The sequence below is a fragment of the Agaricus bisporus genome (assembly GCF_000300575.1).
Source record: "Agaricus bisporus var. bisporus H97 unplaced genomic scaffold AGABI2scaffold_2, whole genome shotgun sequence".
Taxonomy (NCBI): Eukaryota; Fungi; Basidiomycota; class Agaricomycetes; order Agaricales; family Agaricaceae; genus Agaricus; species Agaricus bisporus.
The window spans coordinates 2,613,921-2,629,142 of record NW_006267355.1 but is presented as its reverse complement, the minus strand read 5'-3'; the positions used below and the strand labels follow the sequence as shown (position 1 = coordinate 2,629,142).

The following is a 15,222-nucleotide window of genomic DNA, read 5'->3' as shown; positions in this document are numbered from 1 at the left end:
TTAGACGACAGTCACGTATGCTTTCTTCTACCGTTGCACTTGAGAATTTCTCGTGATCCTTTGGATACTACTGGCTTATTGACATGAGCGGACGAATTTTGGTGGATTTTCAGATTACGCAGTTTTAGCAGAGCACTTACAACATGATCTTGGATGGGTGCAACAGGGAAAGTTCAATATAGACTAGTACCTTTAACATTTAAGACTACAACACACAGGAGTGAACTACTCAGCATAGCCATTCCGCGAAGTCACAACGCCAAATGCAGGACCACCCTTTCCAAACATCTTCCTCAAATCTCCTACCAAAAGATCTGGACACTCAGTAGCCGCAAAATGTCCACCACGCTCATGCTGAGACTCAAATACAAGTTGAGGCTCTTTATACCAGCTGAAAATCCGAAAGAATTGAGTATCGAATTGGTAGGCGAGATTTCAACGGACTTACTGTCGAGGAAAAATTACAATCTCCTTTGGAAAGTACGAGTATCCAATAGGAATTTTGGCATTCTTAGGACCTGAAAAATCTCCACTTAATTTCATGTGTTCATAGTAAATGCGAAGTGAAGCTGCGGGTCCGGCTCTCGAGAACCAATAGATTGAGATCCAAGTCAAAACTAGAAACGGCAGTTAAATATGAGATCGTCTTGTGTTGAAATAGAGAAACACCAACCGTCATCGTCCGTCCATTTATAATCGTCTGACCAATTAACGAGTTTCTCATAAATCCACGCCAACACTCCAGCAGGAGAATCCGTAACACCATATCCAAGTGTCTGAGGTTGAGTAGTTTGTAGATGAACATACCCTTGTCCTTCACGCATGAACCAGTTTGTACGCTCTAGACCTGCTTTTTCCCAAGGTGTGAGGCTGGTAAAGAAAGACCGGAGCAATACGAGAGGGCGATTTGTAAAGCGTGGGGCAGTGGCCCTTACGAATAATATTAATTGCAATTGTTCTTCCGACGGCTTTAAGATGCTTACAGAGGAAGATTGGAATGCCAGGCTTTGTTGTTTTTTCCACCATATTTGAAAGCTATGCGCCCACCAATCTATTTGAAGTAAAAGTCAGGACTTTTGAGGAATTATAGTTGGGAAGAATCTGTTGGCACGTACGAAAGCTCCCCAATCACCTCCTTGTGTCACTATAAAATAAGAGAGAAAAAAGTCAACTACCAGGAGCATGCAAACGAAATTCGCATTATAAACTAAAACTCACCATACTCATCATAACCAAGCGCAAGCATGAGTTTATGCCCAACCTCCGCAATTTGGTCGAGCGCGAAACCTCTCTTCTTTGGAGCCTCAGAGAACCCATAGCCAGGTAAACTGGGAGCTACGACGTGAAAGCTCGGATGTTCAGGCGAGTCCGCAATGAGCAACGGTAGGATCTTTCTGACTTCAATAAAACTTCCAGGCCCTAAGAGTTGCAAAACAGGCGATTAAAGTTGAAGATAGTCGAAGAAAGAAGATTCACTCACACCCATGCATGAAAAGGAGCGGAATCGCGGTCGACACCGAACTCTTCTTATGCACATAATGTACATTCAAAGTCCCGAAGCCTTCAACTTCGATATCACGAGTAAATTGAGGTAAATCTTCATTAAGCTGAGTTTCATGGTCCCTCCAATTGAACTGATCCTTCCAATACGCGACAAGACGTTGAACATCAGCTAAGGGTACGCCATAATCGCGTTTCGCGTCCTCGAGTTCATCAGGAAACCTTGTCGATTCCAATTTCGTCTTCAAGAGTTCCAAATCCTCGTCTGGAATTGTGATTTTGAATGGTTTCTCGTTCGAGGGTTGTTGTTCCGTCATTTGACAATCGAGGGCGGGCGTAATATGTCGAGATATGCCAAGCTAAGTAGTAGACTACGCGGATATTTAAAGCGTTACAAGTTTCACACGTGAATTAGGGGGTTGCGGTCTGATCGGAACTACTGAACAATGCTTCCGGGGGATCGTCGAAGATCGATCTTGATGTCCATCAACCGGTGAATAAATCTGACAGGAGCGGTAGGGTAAATTTCATGAATCCACGACGCGGATATACGGAATTAATAACAGACTAGGTATTTGTAGTCAATAATTCGCTTCGGCAACATAAGAACAAGAAAAGACAATATCCACTGAGCATCTTCCCAGCATCTTCCAAAAAAAAATCAAAGAACGTAGGAATAGTGCAGCACGAGTTTCCTCCCGGGTTCAATGACGGAGATAGTGATTCAAGGTAGACGTTCTTTCCGTGATTCCATTAGTTTGTTGGCGTTGTTAGCAACGGTTCTTCGTGTTGTCCGGTGTTGTATCTCATTTCTCAATGTGCCTCGTCAAGGGAGTAGCTCCCGTCTTCAGTTTTCGAGATTATCTCGGCACGTTCTGACGTCGTAAGACCCAGGTTAGTTAAATGATCGGTGCGTAACAGAACACTGCGTACCATTTTGCAGCCTCGTAGCAATTGAGATGTGCCCCTCCATATCAGGGAAAACCGATTGAGACACCTCCGTTTCGTTACATAGCTGTATCTCACAACTTTTCTGCGCGTGATATCAAACTACAAAGCCAGCAATAGTCAGATAAACCAAAAGAAGTTGAAGAAAAACCCGCACCTGTCTAACCCACGAATTCCATTCAAACCCACGGCCTCCATTGGTACTAACACTCACAGCCGTCGACGAAATCTGAATTGTAAAAAATAATAAATCTTGTATCAGTTCTAAGGTGCAACGGGTAAAGGAGGCTTACCAGTGATATACGACCAAGAGACTGCAACCATACACTACCGGTCTCAATGTACAACTCCTCTTGCTTGTTGCGTGAGGAAACGCTGATACGAGCAGCGGGCGGGGGTCGAAGTCGAAAATCGTATCTTTGGGCAGAAAAGGTCATAACGGGGTCCCGTGGCGGCTGCACACCAGGAAGCGAAACTTCGTTTGAAGGGTCAATGTGATAGGGTGACCTGGTTTGCCTGCGGCACTTGAAGCGACAGAAAGAAAGAAAAAGAGGAGAAGTAAAGAACGAACGGGAGAGAGAAGGAAAGTGGGGGTTGAAGACGAAACGTGGAGCAGACGAAACGAGCGGCTACCATTTAAAGGCCGGCAGGGCTTCGAGCTCATTCATGTCCATATTGAGAACCAGCGCGTAAAAAAAGCGTAAAAGCCTCCGTCGCATGTTTGCTGTCACTTCTTTCTCCATATATACTATTTGATGCTGTTGATCTTTCGTTTAATAGCTATTCACCTCTCTGAGGTATCGCTCGACATGGCTGGTATAAGATTAGAGTCGTTGATAATATGGCAATGAACGCCCGGGAATATTAATTCATTGATTCATCATTGATTGGTGCCGTGAACATATCGATTGAATTGCAGCATGCAGCAGCGCAGGTTGAGACCAGCGTCTGAGCCGATCATCCGACAGTCGCTCTAGGACCACGACACAACCGTTTTGACCTCACGCCACAAGCGAAGAGGTAACATGAGGAGGCCGTCCGTCAAACTCGTCGCGACACAATTTCGCTCGAGGAATAATGTACGTGGTCCTTCAACGACTATCAAACTTTGACTTTCACCCAGTGGTTTAGGCCGTGTGTGACGCGTAATTTTCTCATTCCCCTCGACCCGCCTTCATCCAATCCGTCTTCGTTCAACCCCACTGTGCTCGAATCTGCTTCTTACGACGTCCAGGAAATTGGCCTACACCTTCTCCCCGACGATACGCCTCCGATACTCTGTGTCAGAGGAGGAGTCTCCGCTGCAAAGCCCCTACTTCGCATACACCAACGTCCAAATTTGTGTGCCAGAGATATACCAACGACTGGGGGACTAGGCTGTCGAAGCCTGGACGTGATTATCTTCTCTGTTGTTGACAGTGCATATGCTACTTCCGTCGAAGTACACGAAGTGTTGGATTGTCATGCAGGACCATGGAAGTATATTCTGCGCAACGAGTGGCAGACTTCTGGAGGATTTGACGCGGTGCCACCAGGGCTCAGTCCCGCTCCTCATACCGAGTCATAGAAGATGTTCGGCTCCCCTCATCCACCGCAAGCCCGAGCCCCGACCGCGCTGTTGATGCGCTCCTCGTCACAGTGTCACACTAGTGGCTGTGCTCGGACATAGGAAGACCAAAGTCGGTGGTGACTCGTGAGTCAGGATCAATCTTCATCCTGAACCACGATGGAATGAAACTAATTCTCTTCTTGAGGCTTGGGCGTGCAGCAAGGCGACATTGTTTGCGTCAAGATCCGATATGTTTGCTTCAAGGCCCGATGTTCGAATTGTTGGACTTGGCTTCAAGACAGCGAAAGATAGCTAAAAACAAGATGAAGATCCTCATAGAGCTGCAGTGTGTCCAGCGTGAAACTAGGATTGACGGTATCGGTGCAAGATCTCCATTATGTCTGCTTCAAGGTTCTGCGTCCGACAAGTATCTTCAAATTGTGTCTGTTCGACCTAGAAAAGATTCCGTTCCGTAGCTTCTTGACGGCATACGGTGCTCGTGCACTATGGCCAAGGAGTAATGGGTGCACCGTTGGGGTTCGTGAAGCTGCTCGATTCCTGTATCTGACGGCGCGTCAAGACACAAGGTTGAACCTCAAAAATTGATCTGTTCACACCTGTTTTATTCTGGGATCTCCGCGTCCTTTGATAGAATGAAATGTTGATGCCAACCTCTTCGATGTGGGCGTGAAACTTGGTGTCGGATTGCAACATTTCTGATGCTGAAGTCCTCAAAATGAAACCACGACAAGACGAAAGCGCGATGCTTTTCAATTAAAGGTTTGCTGCCCATCGGTTTATGAGAAACAAACGGCCAGCAGAGAGAAAATAAGTGGACGCACTGCATTCGCATGTACTGCATATTTCTTGCTGCTTGTCGTAGAAAGTATTCATCCTATCTCCCTCCTTTTCGGCACCTCGTCCTCCGCTAAAGTCCTCCCAAAAACTGAGGGTGATGATTATCCCGAACCCCGACGAAACAAGGCAAGTGGCTTATTGTGCAGGCCGTTCAAGCGGCCAGTGCATGTATGCTATACGGCAGTTCCTGAAGGCCGTGAAAGGGCAGAGACTGTGTCTGGGGGCCAGATGGTGGTGGTGGTATCACTGGTGGCTAAGGCTAGCGTAAGGAGGAACCTTCGATCAATTCTTACCACAAAAGTCACAATTTTCAAATTGACCCGTTCACGACCGCTCGTCCCTTTTTTTGACTACAGTTTTTCAAACGCTTGAACACATCTATCGACCGTGCATTGCCAGCCAGACCTCACGTTGAGCGCCGTCCCCATTTTCTAGGAATCGGGCTCGGGCTCCGGGTGACCCTTCCGAGACACTCGGACGGTGTCACTGCCAAATACTTCGACGCTTGAACCAGGTTTAATGGTATGCTGTGACTTCGGCTGATTCAGAACAGAAACATGGCTGTATTCCCAAGGTCCTTTCCCACTACCGACCTCCTATGGGCAGCCCATCTTACGCACTGTCATGAATAGAATATTGGAACTAGAAAGCAGTCATCCGCTCTACGAGCAGTATGTGGCGCAACAGCAATTCCTTGTATTTGAAGCATTCAAACGATCAGGCGAAGACATTGGATGGCTTGAATCCAGGCTGGTTCGTTGCTTCACGATTCCTCAACATCTTTGCTAATCTGAAGGTGTTTTTTAATTGACTAGGGAAAGGTCCACCGACGAGTTCATGATCGAGCGACACAGGAAATGGAAAAACAGCGGAAAAGATGGCTGTTTGAGTATGTATAACTCTTCCAGCGAATTGACTACACTGATCACGTAAAGACCTCGAAATCATCAACCAATTGTTCACGGATCCGACTTTCATGGGAAAGCGTCTGGGAGTCGCCCAGCCTTGCTTGTTACTCTTGTTACTCGCTATTCTGGTGTTCATGGGCCTAACGCGGGGCTCTCGGGGACCAACGATGCGGATCAACGGCATCGGAAGACCGCGCCTAGGAGTTTCAGTGATGATTGGCGGTATCACTGCGGTATCGGAGAAGACATTCGGAACTAACGGAACGCCATGTCCGGACTCTATCATCAGCGCTTCCGTTCGTACCATTACGATTTGCGGAGTCTGGCTCAAACTCTTTTCAGGAAACATCGACGAGTGACTTTCATCTGCTGCACCTCAATCAGCACCCTCTCACAAGCATGACTTATCTATCTTCTCTCATCATGATCAATGACGACGGAGATGCCATGGAGAATACGGGTCTGAAATGGTTCGACAATGATTTGCAGCTCTCACACTCGTCGTTTTTCGATTCCTTACCAGGAACCTTGTTCATTGATTCAGTCGTAGGCACATCGGGAAAGAATTGAGAACGGAGAGGAGAATGAAAAATTTCCAATCAAGTGTGCCTTCCATCCTTTTCTCCTCACACATTTCCTATTTATCATTTTTCTCCATCATAAATGTACTAAGATTACTTACAATTGACGATATCCATATTCCCGAGAAAATCGAAGTAAACCACTCAGCAGATCTCCATCGTTACTTCAAAGTTCATTCGCGTATTTCTATACCTGGAATTGAATCGTCGTACGTTATTGTAAGTTGTAATACAAGTCTATGTATACAACACGGGAGGAACTACTAAACATAGCCATTCCGCGAAGCCACAACACCAAATGCAGGACCACCCTTTCCAAACATCTTCCTCAAATCTCCTACCAAAGTTTCCGGACACTCAGTAGCCGCAAAATGTCCACCATGTTCATGCTGAGACTCAAATACAAGGTGAGGCTCTTTATACCAACTGAAAATCCGAAAGAAATAAGCATCGAGTTGCTAGGTGAGATTCTAACGGACTTACTGTCGAGGAAAGATTACAATTTCCTTTGGAAAGTACGAGTATCCAATAGGAATTTTCACATTCTTGGGACCTGAAAAATCTCCACCTGATTTCATGTGCTCATAGTATATGCGAAGTGAAGCTGCGGGTCCGGCTCTCGAGAACCAATAGATTGAAATCCAAGTCAAAACTAAACACGGCAATTATTTGAGAACCATCTCGTGTTGAAATAGAGAAACACCAACTTTCATCATCAGTCCACTTATAATCGTCAGTCCAGTTAACGAGCTTCTCATAGATCCACGCCAACACTCCAGCAGGAGAATCCGCAACACCATATCCAAGTGTCTGAGGTTGAGTAGTTTGTAGATGAACATACCCTTGTCCTTCATTCTGGAACCATTTTGTACGCTCTAGACCTGCTTTTTCCCAAGGCGTAAGGCTGGTAAAGAAAGACCGGAGCAATACAAGGGGGCGATTCGACAAGCGTGGAATGGTGGCCCTTTGAAATAGAATCAATTTCAAGTTCTCTTCCGACGGATTTAAGATGCTCACAGAGGAAAATTTGAATGCCAGGCTTTGTTATTTTTACCACCATATTTGGCAGCTATGCGCCCACCAGTCTGTGTTCAGAAGAAAGAAGAGTATAAGGTAATATATTTGGCGAGAACTTGTTGGCACATACGAACGCTCCCCAATCTCCTCCCTGGGTCACTGAAAGGCAGAGAGAGAAAAGAATCAACCAACGGGGTCCTACAAATAAAATTCACATTGTAAACTCACCGTACTCATCATAACCAAGTGCTAGCATGAGTTTGTGACCAACCTCCGCAATTTGATCAAGCGTAAAACCTTTCTTCTTCGGTGCCTCGGAAAATCCAAAGCCAGGCAAACTGGGAGCTATGACGTGAAAGCTCGGATGTTGAGGCGAGTCCGCAATGAGCAACGTTAGGATCTTTCTGACTTCAATAAAGCTTCCAGGCCCTGAGGTTTACAAAGCCGACTATTAAAATCGACAATAGTCAAAACAAAAGAGAAAAGCAATCACTCACACCCATGCATGAAAAGGAGTGGAATCGCGGTCGATACAGAACTCTTCTTATGAACGTAATGTATGTTCAAAGTCCCGAAGCCTTCAACTTCGATATCACGAGTAAATTGAGGTAAATCTTCATTAAGCTGAGTTTCATGATCCCTCCAATTAAACTGATCCTTCCAATACGCGACAAGACGTTGAACATCAGCTAAGGGTACGCCATAATCGCGTTTCGCGTCCTCGAGTTCATCAGGAAATCTTGTCGATTCTAATTTCGTCTTCAAGAGTTTCAAGTCCTCGTCTGGAATAGTGATTTTGAATGGTTTCTCGTTCGAGGGTTGTTGTTCCGCCATTGGACAATCGAGATGGGCGTAAAATGTCAAGCTATGAGACAGCGCGGGTATTTAACGGTAACATAAAGTTTTACACGTGCCAGTTATGAGTCAGGAAGGGTTGCGATCTGGTCGCAATTACGGAAAGCTGATTAGCGCCCGAACTACGCTTCAGAAGATCTAAGAGAGTCGATCTCGATGTCCACCAAGCCGGATGAATCGATACAAGAAGTGGTAAGATAGATTTCATAGATCCAGTAACGGATATACGGGATTAATAACAGACTAGTATATGTAGTCAATAATTCTCTTTGACAACATAAGACAAGAAAAGACGAAATCCACTAAACACCTTCCCAGCATCTTCCAAAAAATAGAAGAACGTAGAATAACCGAGTTTCCTCCTGCTTTCAACCACGGAGATAGTGATTCGAACTAGACGTTCCTTCCATGATTCCAATAGCTTGTTGGTGTTGTTAGCAAACAAGATTTCGCGTTGAGTCCGCTGTTGTATCTCGTCTCTCGCAAAAAGGAAATCTAGATCCCATCTTCCGTTTTTGAGATTATTTTGACATATTCTAACGTCATAAAAACAAAATTAGCTATAATTTTGAGGGCGTAAAAGAACAATGCGTACCATTTTGCGGCCTCGCACCAATTGAGATATGCCCCTCCGTACCAGGGAAAACCGATTGACAAACCTCTGTTTCATTATCTCATAACTTTTCTGCGCATGATGTCAAGCTGCAAAGCCAGCAATAGTCAGATAAACCAAAAGAAGACGGACAAAAATTCGCACCTGTGTAACCCACGAATTCCATCCAAACCCACGGCCTCCCTCGGTATTCACGCTCGCAGCCATCGACGAGATCTGGATTGTAAGAATCAATCGGTTCTAGGATGCAAGGAAGACGCGCACAAGAGGCTTACCAGTGATATGCGACCAGTAGACTGCGACCATACACTACTGGTCTCAATGTCTACATCATCTTGCTTGTTACGCTGCAAAAGACTGTTACAAGGAGCGGGCGGAGGCCGAAGTCGAGGCTCGTATCGTTGGGCAGAAAATGTCATAAGAGGGGGTAGCGGCGGCTGCACCCCAGGAAGTAGGGCTTCATTTGAAGGGTCGATATGATAGGGTTGCATGGTTTGCTAGTGAATGGTTTTCTGCGGCACTTGAAGCGACAGAAAGAAAGAAAAAGAGGAGAAGCAAAGAACGAATGGGGAGAGAATGGGAGAGACAAGGAAAGTGGGGGTCGAATACGAGACGTGGAGCAGGCGATACGAACGGGTACCATTTAAAGGGCCGGCAGGGCTTCGAGCTCATTGATGTCCATTTTGAGAATCAGTGTGTAAAAAAAGCGTAAAAGCCTCCGTCCCATTGTTTGCTGACGCTTCCTTTCTCCATATATTCGAATTGATGGAGTTGATCTGTCGTTTAATAGCTATTCACTGTTCTGAGGTATCGCTCGACATGGCTGGTATAAAATTAGAGTCGATCGTTGTATGACAATGAATATCTGGGAATATTAATTCATTGATTCATCATTGATCGATGCCGTCAACATTCATGAATTAGAATGCACCATGCAGGAACGGAGGTTGTGGCCAGGAGTCGAGCCAATCATCTGACAGTCGCTCTACGACCACGACACAACCGTAGACATCCCACGCCACAACCGAAGAGGTAACATGGAAAGGCTTTCCGTCCAATACGTCGCGGCACAATTCGCTCGAGAAATAAGGTGCGAGGGCCTTCAACGACAACCAATCTTTTACTTGTGTCCAGCGGCTTAGGCTATGCGTCGCGCGAATTCACCGCGTCTCCGTCATTCCTCTCATGTCCTCCTCGTTCAATTCCACCGTGTCCAAATCCGCCCTTCTTGTTACTATGTCCAGCACATGGCCTAGACCTCCCCCTCTGGATGGGCCATCGATACTCGGCATAGCAGGAATCTCCGCTATAAGTCTCCACTTCACTATACCAACACCCAAATACACATTCCGAGAATCTACCAAGGGCTGGGCCGCAGAAGCATAAAAGCGAACATCTTCCCGTCATGGATGGCAGATATGCCACTTCCGTCGAAGTACACGAAGTGTTGGATTTTCATACAGGACCATGGAAGTAAATCCTCAGGATATGACGTGATGCCACCAGGACTTGGTCTCTCTCCTCGTACCGAATCACAGATGATGTTCGGCTCCCCTCCAGCGCAAGCCCGAGCCCCGACCGCGCTGTTGATGCGCTCTTCGTCACAGTATCACACTAGTGGCTGTGCTCGGATATAGGAGGGCCAAAGTCGGTGGTGAGTCAGAATCAATCTTCACCTTGAACCACGTATGGAATGGAACTAATTCTCTTCTTGAGGCTTGGGCGTGCAGCAAGGCGGCATTGTTTGCGTCAAGATCCGATTTGTTTGCTTCAAGGCTCGATGTGCTGATTGTTGGCTTTCAAGACAGCGCAAGATAGCAAGAAACAAGATGAAGATCCTCATAGAATCTGCAGGGTGTCCACTGTCCAGCGTGAAACTAGGGTTGACGGTTTCTGTGCAAGGCCTTCATTTATGTCTGCTTCAAGGTTCTGCGTCCGACAAGTATCTTCAAATTGTGTCTGTTCGACGTAGAAAAGATTCCCTTCCGCAGCTTCTTGGCGATGTATGGTGCTCGTGCACTATGACCAAGTAGTGGTGCACCATCTGGGCTCGTGAAGCTGCTCGATTCCTGTATCTGACGGCGCGTCAAGACGCAAGGCTGAACCTCAAAAATTGATTTTTTCACACCTGTTTATTCCGGATCTCCGCGTCCATTTGATAATAGGAAATGTTGAGGTCAATTTCTTCAATGTGGGCGTGAATCTTGGCATCGAGTCGTAGCATTCCTGATGCTGAGGACCCCAAAAGTCAACGGCGCGACTCATTTTAACTCAAGCTCTTTCTGTACGTCAACTTATAAGAGAAACGAACGGCCAGCATGTAGAAAATAAGACAACGCACCAGATCTGCAAATTTCTACTTCATCCATCTACTTGCCATAGAAAGTTCATCCTGATTTCCTGTTTTTCGACACCTCGTTCTCCGCAAATTTCTCCCAAAAACTGAAGGTGATGGTTATCCCGGGTCTCGACGAAACAAGGCGAGTGGCTCAATGTGCAGGTCATTCACGAGGCCAGAGCCGTGAACAGGTTGAGACTGTATGGTTGTGGGCGGGCGGCGGTGATACCAGTGGCCATGGTGGCTAGCGTAAGGAGGCACCTCGATCAATTCTTACCGCAAACGTCACAATTTTTCAAATTGACCCGATTTTTGTCCTTCATCCATTTTTTTGGCTATAGTCTTTTAAGAGCTTAAACACATCTATTGACCGTGCGTTACCAGCCCGACCTCACTTCTTCAAGCGCCATATGGAGGTCATTTTCGGCGAACTCAGGCTCGGGCTCGCCGGGCTCAGGCCAATACCCGATCTTTCCGAGTCAGCCGCACAGTGTCACCGCCAAATATTTCGACGCCTGGACCAGATTTAATGGTATGTAGTGACTTCAGCTGATTCGGACTCTCGTTTTTCAATTCCTTCGATTTCATAGCTGCCAGCGCGTGCTTGGATATTTCCAGAATATTCAAGACATCTATATCGTCGACCTTCGGTGGAGAGTCCATCTTCGAACCGGTATTGGAACTGGAAAGCAATAGCACCCTCTACGAGCAGTATATGGCACAATGGCAATTTCTTGTACGCGAAGCATTTGAACGATTAGGCGAAGACGTTGGACGGCTTGAAGGCCTGGTTCGTTGCTTCACGGTTCCTCAGCACATTTGCTAATCTACAGTGTTTTGACCTAACAAGAAGCATGAAAAACGCACATGAACGAACGGGGCAGCGACACCCCTGTTTCACCTCTTGGTCTTCGGGAGTCCTTTCACGCGACTCCACTGCTTCTATTATCGATCAGGGAAAGGCTCACCGACAAGTTCATGATCGAGCGACGCGGGAAATATGGCAATGCGAACATGCACAACTCCTTCAGCGAGTTGATTATTTGACTCATGAGGTAAATAATTCGAAATCATCAGCCAATCATCTGCCTTGTTAACAAAATGCCTCCAACCAAGCATGCTTTCCACCTTTTTCTCCTTCTATTACATATACCCGACCTTACCATCTCTTCCAACATAATTGTGCTAATATCACTGACCAAAGTTGATGATATACGTATTCCTGAGAAAAGCGATTTAAACCACTCAAGCGTATCCCTATCCTTCCTTACTTCAAAGTTCATTCGCGTGTTTCCGTACCAGGAACCGAATCCAAGTACTTGATATCGTCATACGTTATCGATTGCAAGTTGTAATGCAAGTCTATGTATACATCAATGCATCAAAGACTCAACGCCGTGACAGAACACAAAAACAGCAAAGCTAATCGGTCACAGTATCCCTAATGCTCATTATACCACCATGATACTCGAGTGGTTCTCGCGCTTCCTGCCCACTGCCTCCGAATTGGAAAAGGAAGATACACTACCGGATACTGGCTCTGAACCTACAAACACGAGTGAGTCGATCAACGCCCATGCCCATCCAAAGGAACTCACATCGTCGAAGACACCACAAACGGATTTTTTCACCAAGCAACTAATTTTGCAATACATGGCGCCCATATGTACGATCACCCGCAAAACTTCCAAGTTATCCATAACACAATTATTACTGGAACAGCAGGTGAATATCTGTGATTTGCTCGTATTCAACCTACCAACGCCCCTTTGGCAGCTTTGGATCGCTTACTTCCTTACACCTGCCCCGATGCCGCCGTCGATTCGAGTGCCCGAGATCCTCCTCCTCGGTGTCATCCCGGCACTCGTCAACGAATCTTGGACACTTTGAACGACTGGCTGATCAACCATCTCTGGAAGATATTTTGGCTGAGTGGACCAGCAGGCACGGGAAAGTCAGCCATTGCACAAACGTTTGCAGAGATATGTCTTGAACAAGGTCGCCTCGGAGCAGCATACTTCTTCTTTCGATCATCCGGTCGCAATGATCCTCGAACTGTGATACCGAGTCTCGCATATCAATTGGCGGTCAATGTTCCTGATTATGGCAATCTCCTGGGACACGCAATCGCTCTCGATCCTTCGATCTTCCAGAAAACTCCTCGTGTACAACTGCGGAAGCTCATCGTCGAACCTTTCACGCGCTTACAGGCACAGGGCCACAGGTCAACTCAAATACCACTCTTGATCGTATTGGACGGGCTAGATGAATGCCAAGGGATTCAAGCACAGTGCGATATTGTCGAGATGATTGGAGAGGTTGTCCGGCTGAAGAAGGATTTCCCTATCCTCTGGCTTATCATGAGCCGTCCCGAACCCCACCTACAGTACATCTTCTCTCGAGCCGATTTTTCTATTGAATGCAAGAAGGAAACGCTACTGATTGATGCTGACACTAGAGATGATGTCGACCGTTATTTACGGGACAGCTTCATTGACATCCGAAGAAGGTTCCCGCTTGTGACGGATGTCGCTTGGCCTTCCCAGGCGCAGTCTCAAACAGTCGAAGACATTGCCTCGGGTCTCTTCGCTTTGGCGGCAACTATCATCCGCTACATCTCTGATATTGCCTATGGTGATCCTATGGGACGCCTTGGAGACTTCCTTGCATTCATGACAAACACGAATTATGCCACTACGACAAATCCTCTTCAGACTCTTGACCTGCTTTATTCTCAAATTCTATCTGAAATACCCGAAAACGTTTATCTGAGGACGAAGCAAATACTATCCCTTTACCAGATTTCCAATCTTGAGGTGCTATGTGCTGGCAACGTCCTTTGTATGGCTAACCATGAGTTTTATAACGCTCTAAGCAAACTTCATTCCCTCTTCGATGTACCGTCACCCGGTGAAGCTCAAATGACGTGTTTGATAATGTATCATACATCTTTTGGCGACTACCTTCTTACCCCATTTCGATCTGGGAGGTTTCATATCAGCCGTGAATATATTGTTGTCGACTGTTTCAAGGCGCTTTTCTTTTGGTATAAAATTATTCTTCAAGATCCCCATTTTGTGTCTGACGGTATGTTTATTTTGGGGGTGGATTTGCCAATTGCCGCTGACCAGTCAGCCAGGCCCATTTGGGATGATTGCGAACTCAGTCATACTTCCTGGACTGAAATGGACTTCGAGTGACAATGGCGACAATCAAGTGACGTCTAAACGCATTGCAATATTCGTATCCACCATGATTTGGAGACTCTTTCTTTATCCGCCTCATACTGATCCAATTTTTTTCCATCAATGGGAAGCATTCGATTTTAGGTATATCATGGTAAATAGAGGTGATGCTGGAGAATTTGCCACATTTTTACACTTACTCTTCACTTCGGTTAGTTTCGACTATTTTTATTGCTATCGCTCTAATTTTTATATTGCAGGATCCCTGTAATACTCTTCTGCACACTGGACCGCAAGATGAACTGGAAAAGACGTTGTTAGAGAAGGTTGTCCGTGTAATAGACAGGCACATGAAACCGGCAGTTTTGCCTATGGTCAAGATAAATGTGAGCATTTGACTTGCAATGGATTTCTTGTCCGTTAATCATCCTCAAAGGACTCCGAATCTCCCTACAGATATATCTTCATCGGTCATGGTATCCGGTCATGTCTATTTTGGTTCGACAAGGAACGGCATCTGATGGGGCGATGTCGACTTAGCTGTAAAGCATTACCCGGAGGAAAGTACACTATCTCGGACTGTGTCATTCATTTCCCGGAGGAAGTGTAACAACAGTTTCAACTCTACCATAATCTATGAATGACATTGACAATCTATACCTTTTGAGAAATGCGTAAGGTGTTTGATTTTCTCATTGGCACAACAAGCATTATTTCGACCTACTCTAAGACGTGTCTTCTCAACGAGAGTCCCTGGATACATTGGGGGCTCTTTCTTCTTGAATCGTACTAGTCGCACTAGGACCACCATGTATTGTTCCAAGTCCATCTTTGGGGTTGTTAAACTCCGATGTTCCGAATGCTGAACCC

The 15,222-nt window shown here is 46.1% G+C and overlaps 7 protein-coding genes across 7 annotated transcripts; 4 read left to right on the top strand and 3 right to left on the bottom strand.

The window, feature by feature from the left end:
- Positions 1 to 216: 216 nt before the first annotated feature.
- AGABI2DRAFT_217427 (hypothetical protein) lies at positions 217 to 1,849 on the bottom strand. Its single transcript, XM_006458597.1, has 7 exons — positions 1,481 to 1,849; positions 1,219 to 1,419; positions 1,116 to 1,144; positions 984 to 1,051; positions 674 to 930; positions 449 to 617; positions 217 to 391 (listed from the first exon to the last, which is right to left on the bottom strand). Exons 1-7 carry the CDS (start codon positions 1,815 to 1,817, stop codon positions 226 to 228), a joined length of 1,227 nt encoding a protein of 408 aa, XP_006458660.1. The 5' UTR covers positions 1,818 to 1,849; the 3' UTR covers positions 217 to 225.
- Positions 1,850 to 2,300: 451 nt separating this feature from the next.
- AGABI2DRAFT_176917 (hypothetical protein) lies at positions 2,301 to 3,113 on the bottom strand. The gene is made up of 4 exons (XM_006458596.1): positions 2,742 to 3,113; positions 2,606 to 2,677; positions 2,434 to 2,550; positions 2,301 to 2,375 (listed from the first exon to the last, which is right to left on the bottom strand). The coding sequence occupies exons 1-4, from the start codon at positions 2,883 to 2,885 to the stop codon at positions 2,361 to 2,363; spliced, it is 348 nt and encodes a 115-aa protein (XP_006458659.1). The 5' UTR covers positions 2,886 to 3,113; the 3' UTR covers positions 2,301 to 2,360.
- A 360-nt stretch (positions 3,114 to 3,473) lies between these two features.
- On the top strand, positions 3,474 to 4,015 carry AGABI2DRAFT_115693 (hypothetical protein; the record flags this gene model as incomplete). Its single annotated transcript, XM_006458595.1, has 2 exons — positions 3,474 to 3,527; positions 3,572 to 4,015. 2 exons carry the CDS (start codon positions 3,474 to 3,476, stop codon positions 4,013 to 4,015), a joined length of 498 nt encoding a protein of 165 aa, XP_006458658.1.
- Positions 4,016 to 5,148: 1,133 nt separating this feature from the next.
- Positions 5,149 to 5,849, top strand: AGABI2DRAFT_190896 (hypothetical protein). The gene is made up of 3 exons (XM_006458594.1): positions 5,149 to 5,429; positions 5,488 to 5,608; positions 5,671 to 5,849. Exons 1-3 carry the CDS (start codon positions 5,413 to 5,415, stop codon positions 5,752 to 5,754), a joined length of 222 nt encoding a protein of 73 aa, XP_006458657.1. The 5' UTR covers positions 5,149 to 5,412; the 3' UTR covers positions 5,755 to 5,849.
- Positions 5,850 to 6,597: 748 nt separating this feature from the next.
- Positions 6,598 to 8,223, bottom strand: AGABI2DRAFT_200465 (hypothetical protein). Its single transcript, XM_006458593.1, has 7 exons — positions 7,859 to 8,223; positions 7,590 to 7,790; positions 7,492 to 7,520; positions 7,362 to 7,429; positions 7,052 to 7,308; positions 6,828 to 6,996; positions 6,598 to 6,770 (listed from the first exon to the last, which is right to left on the bottom strand). The coding sequence occupies exons 1-7, from the start codon at positions 8,193 to 8,195 to the stop codon at positions 6,608 to 6,610; spliced, it is 1,224 nt and encodes a 407-aa protein (XP_006458656.1). The 5' UTR covers positions 8,196 to 8,223; the 3' UTR covers positions 6,598 to 6,607.
- Positions 8,224 to 8,627: 404 nt separating this feature from the next.
- On the top strand, positions 8,628 to 9,514 carry AGABI2DRAFT_134352 (hypothetical protein). Its single transcript, XM_006458592.1, has 4 exons — positions 8,628 to 8,752; positions 8,812 to 8,918; positions 8,974 to 9,045; positions 9,105 to 9,514. Exon 4 carries the CDS (start codon positions 9,306 to 9,308, stop codon positions 9,474 to 9,476), a length of 171 nt encoding a protein of 56 aa, XP_006458655.1. The 5' UTR covers positions 8,628 to 8,752; positions 8,812 to 8,918; positions 8,974 to 9,045; positions 9,105 to 9,305; the 3' UTR covers positions 9,477 to 9,514.
- A 1,890-nt stretch (positions 9,515 to 11,404) lies between these two features.
- On the top strand, positions 11,405 to 14,321 carry AGABI2DRAFT_176915 (hypothetical protein; the record flags this gene model as incomplete). Its single annotated transcript, XM_006458591.1, has 7 exons — positions 11,405 to 11,416; positions 11,552 to 11,699; positions 11,758 to 11,957; positions 12,124 to 12,222; positions 12,572 to 12,725; positions 12,944 to 14,254; positions 14,299 to 14,321. The coding sequence occupies 7 exons, from the start codon at positions 11,405 to 11,407 to the stop codon at positions 14,319 to 14,321; spliced, it is 1,947 nt and encodes a 648-aa protein (XP_006458654.1).
- Between the last annotated feature and the right edge of the window lie 901 nt (positions 14,322 to 15,222).

Coding starts and splice junctions, on each gene's coding strand:
- AGABI2DRAFT_176917 (XM_006458596.1), bottom strand. CDS start 2,885: ATGACCTTTTCTGCCCAAAGATACGATTTTCGACTTCGACCCCCGCCC. Junction 2,678..2,741: donor CTCTTGGTCGTATATCACTG/GTAAGCCTCCTT, acceptor TTTACAATTCAG/ATTTCGTCGACGGCTGTGAG. Junction 2,551..2,605: donor GGAATTCGTGGGTTAGACAG/GTGCGGGTTTTT, acceptor CTGGCTTTGTAG/TTTGATATCACGCGCAGAAA.
- AGABI2DRAFT_134352 (XM_006458592.1), top strand. CDS start 9,306: ATGATAGGGTTGCATGGTTTGCTAGTGAATGGTTTTCTGCGGCACTTG.
- AGABI2DRAFT_190896 (XM_006458594.1), top strand. Junction 5,609..5,670: donor GATGGCTTGAATCCAGGCTG/GTTCGTTGCTTC, acceptor TTAATTGACTAG/GGAAAGGTCCACCGACGAGT.
- AGABI2DRAFT_200465 (XM_006458593.1), bottom strand. CDS start 8,195: ATGGCGGAACAACAACCCTCGAACGAGAAACCATTCAAAATCACTATT. Junction 7,791..7,858: donor ACTCCTTTTCATGCATGGGT/GTGAGTGATTGC, acceptor TGTAAACCTCAG/GGCCTGGAAGCTTTATTGAA. Junction 7,430..7,491: donor GAGGAGATTGGGGAGCGTTC/GTATGTGCCAAC, acceptor TTCTGAACACAG/ACTGGTGGGCGCATAGCTGC.
- AGABI2DRAFT_217427 (XM_006458597.1), bottom strand. CDS start 1,817: ATGACGGAACAACAACCCTCGAACGAGAAACCATTCAAAATCACAATT. Junction 1,052..1,115: donor GAGGTGATTGGGGAGCTTTC/GTACGTGCCAAC, acceptor TACTTCAAATAG/ATTGGTGGGCGCATAGCTTT. Junction 618..673: donor TAAATGGACGGACGATGACG/GTTGGTGTTTCT, acceptor TGCCGTTTCTAG/TTTTGACTTGGATCTCAATC.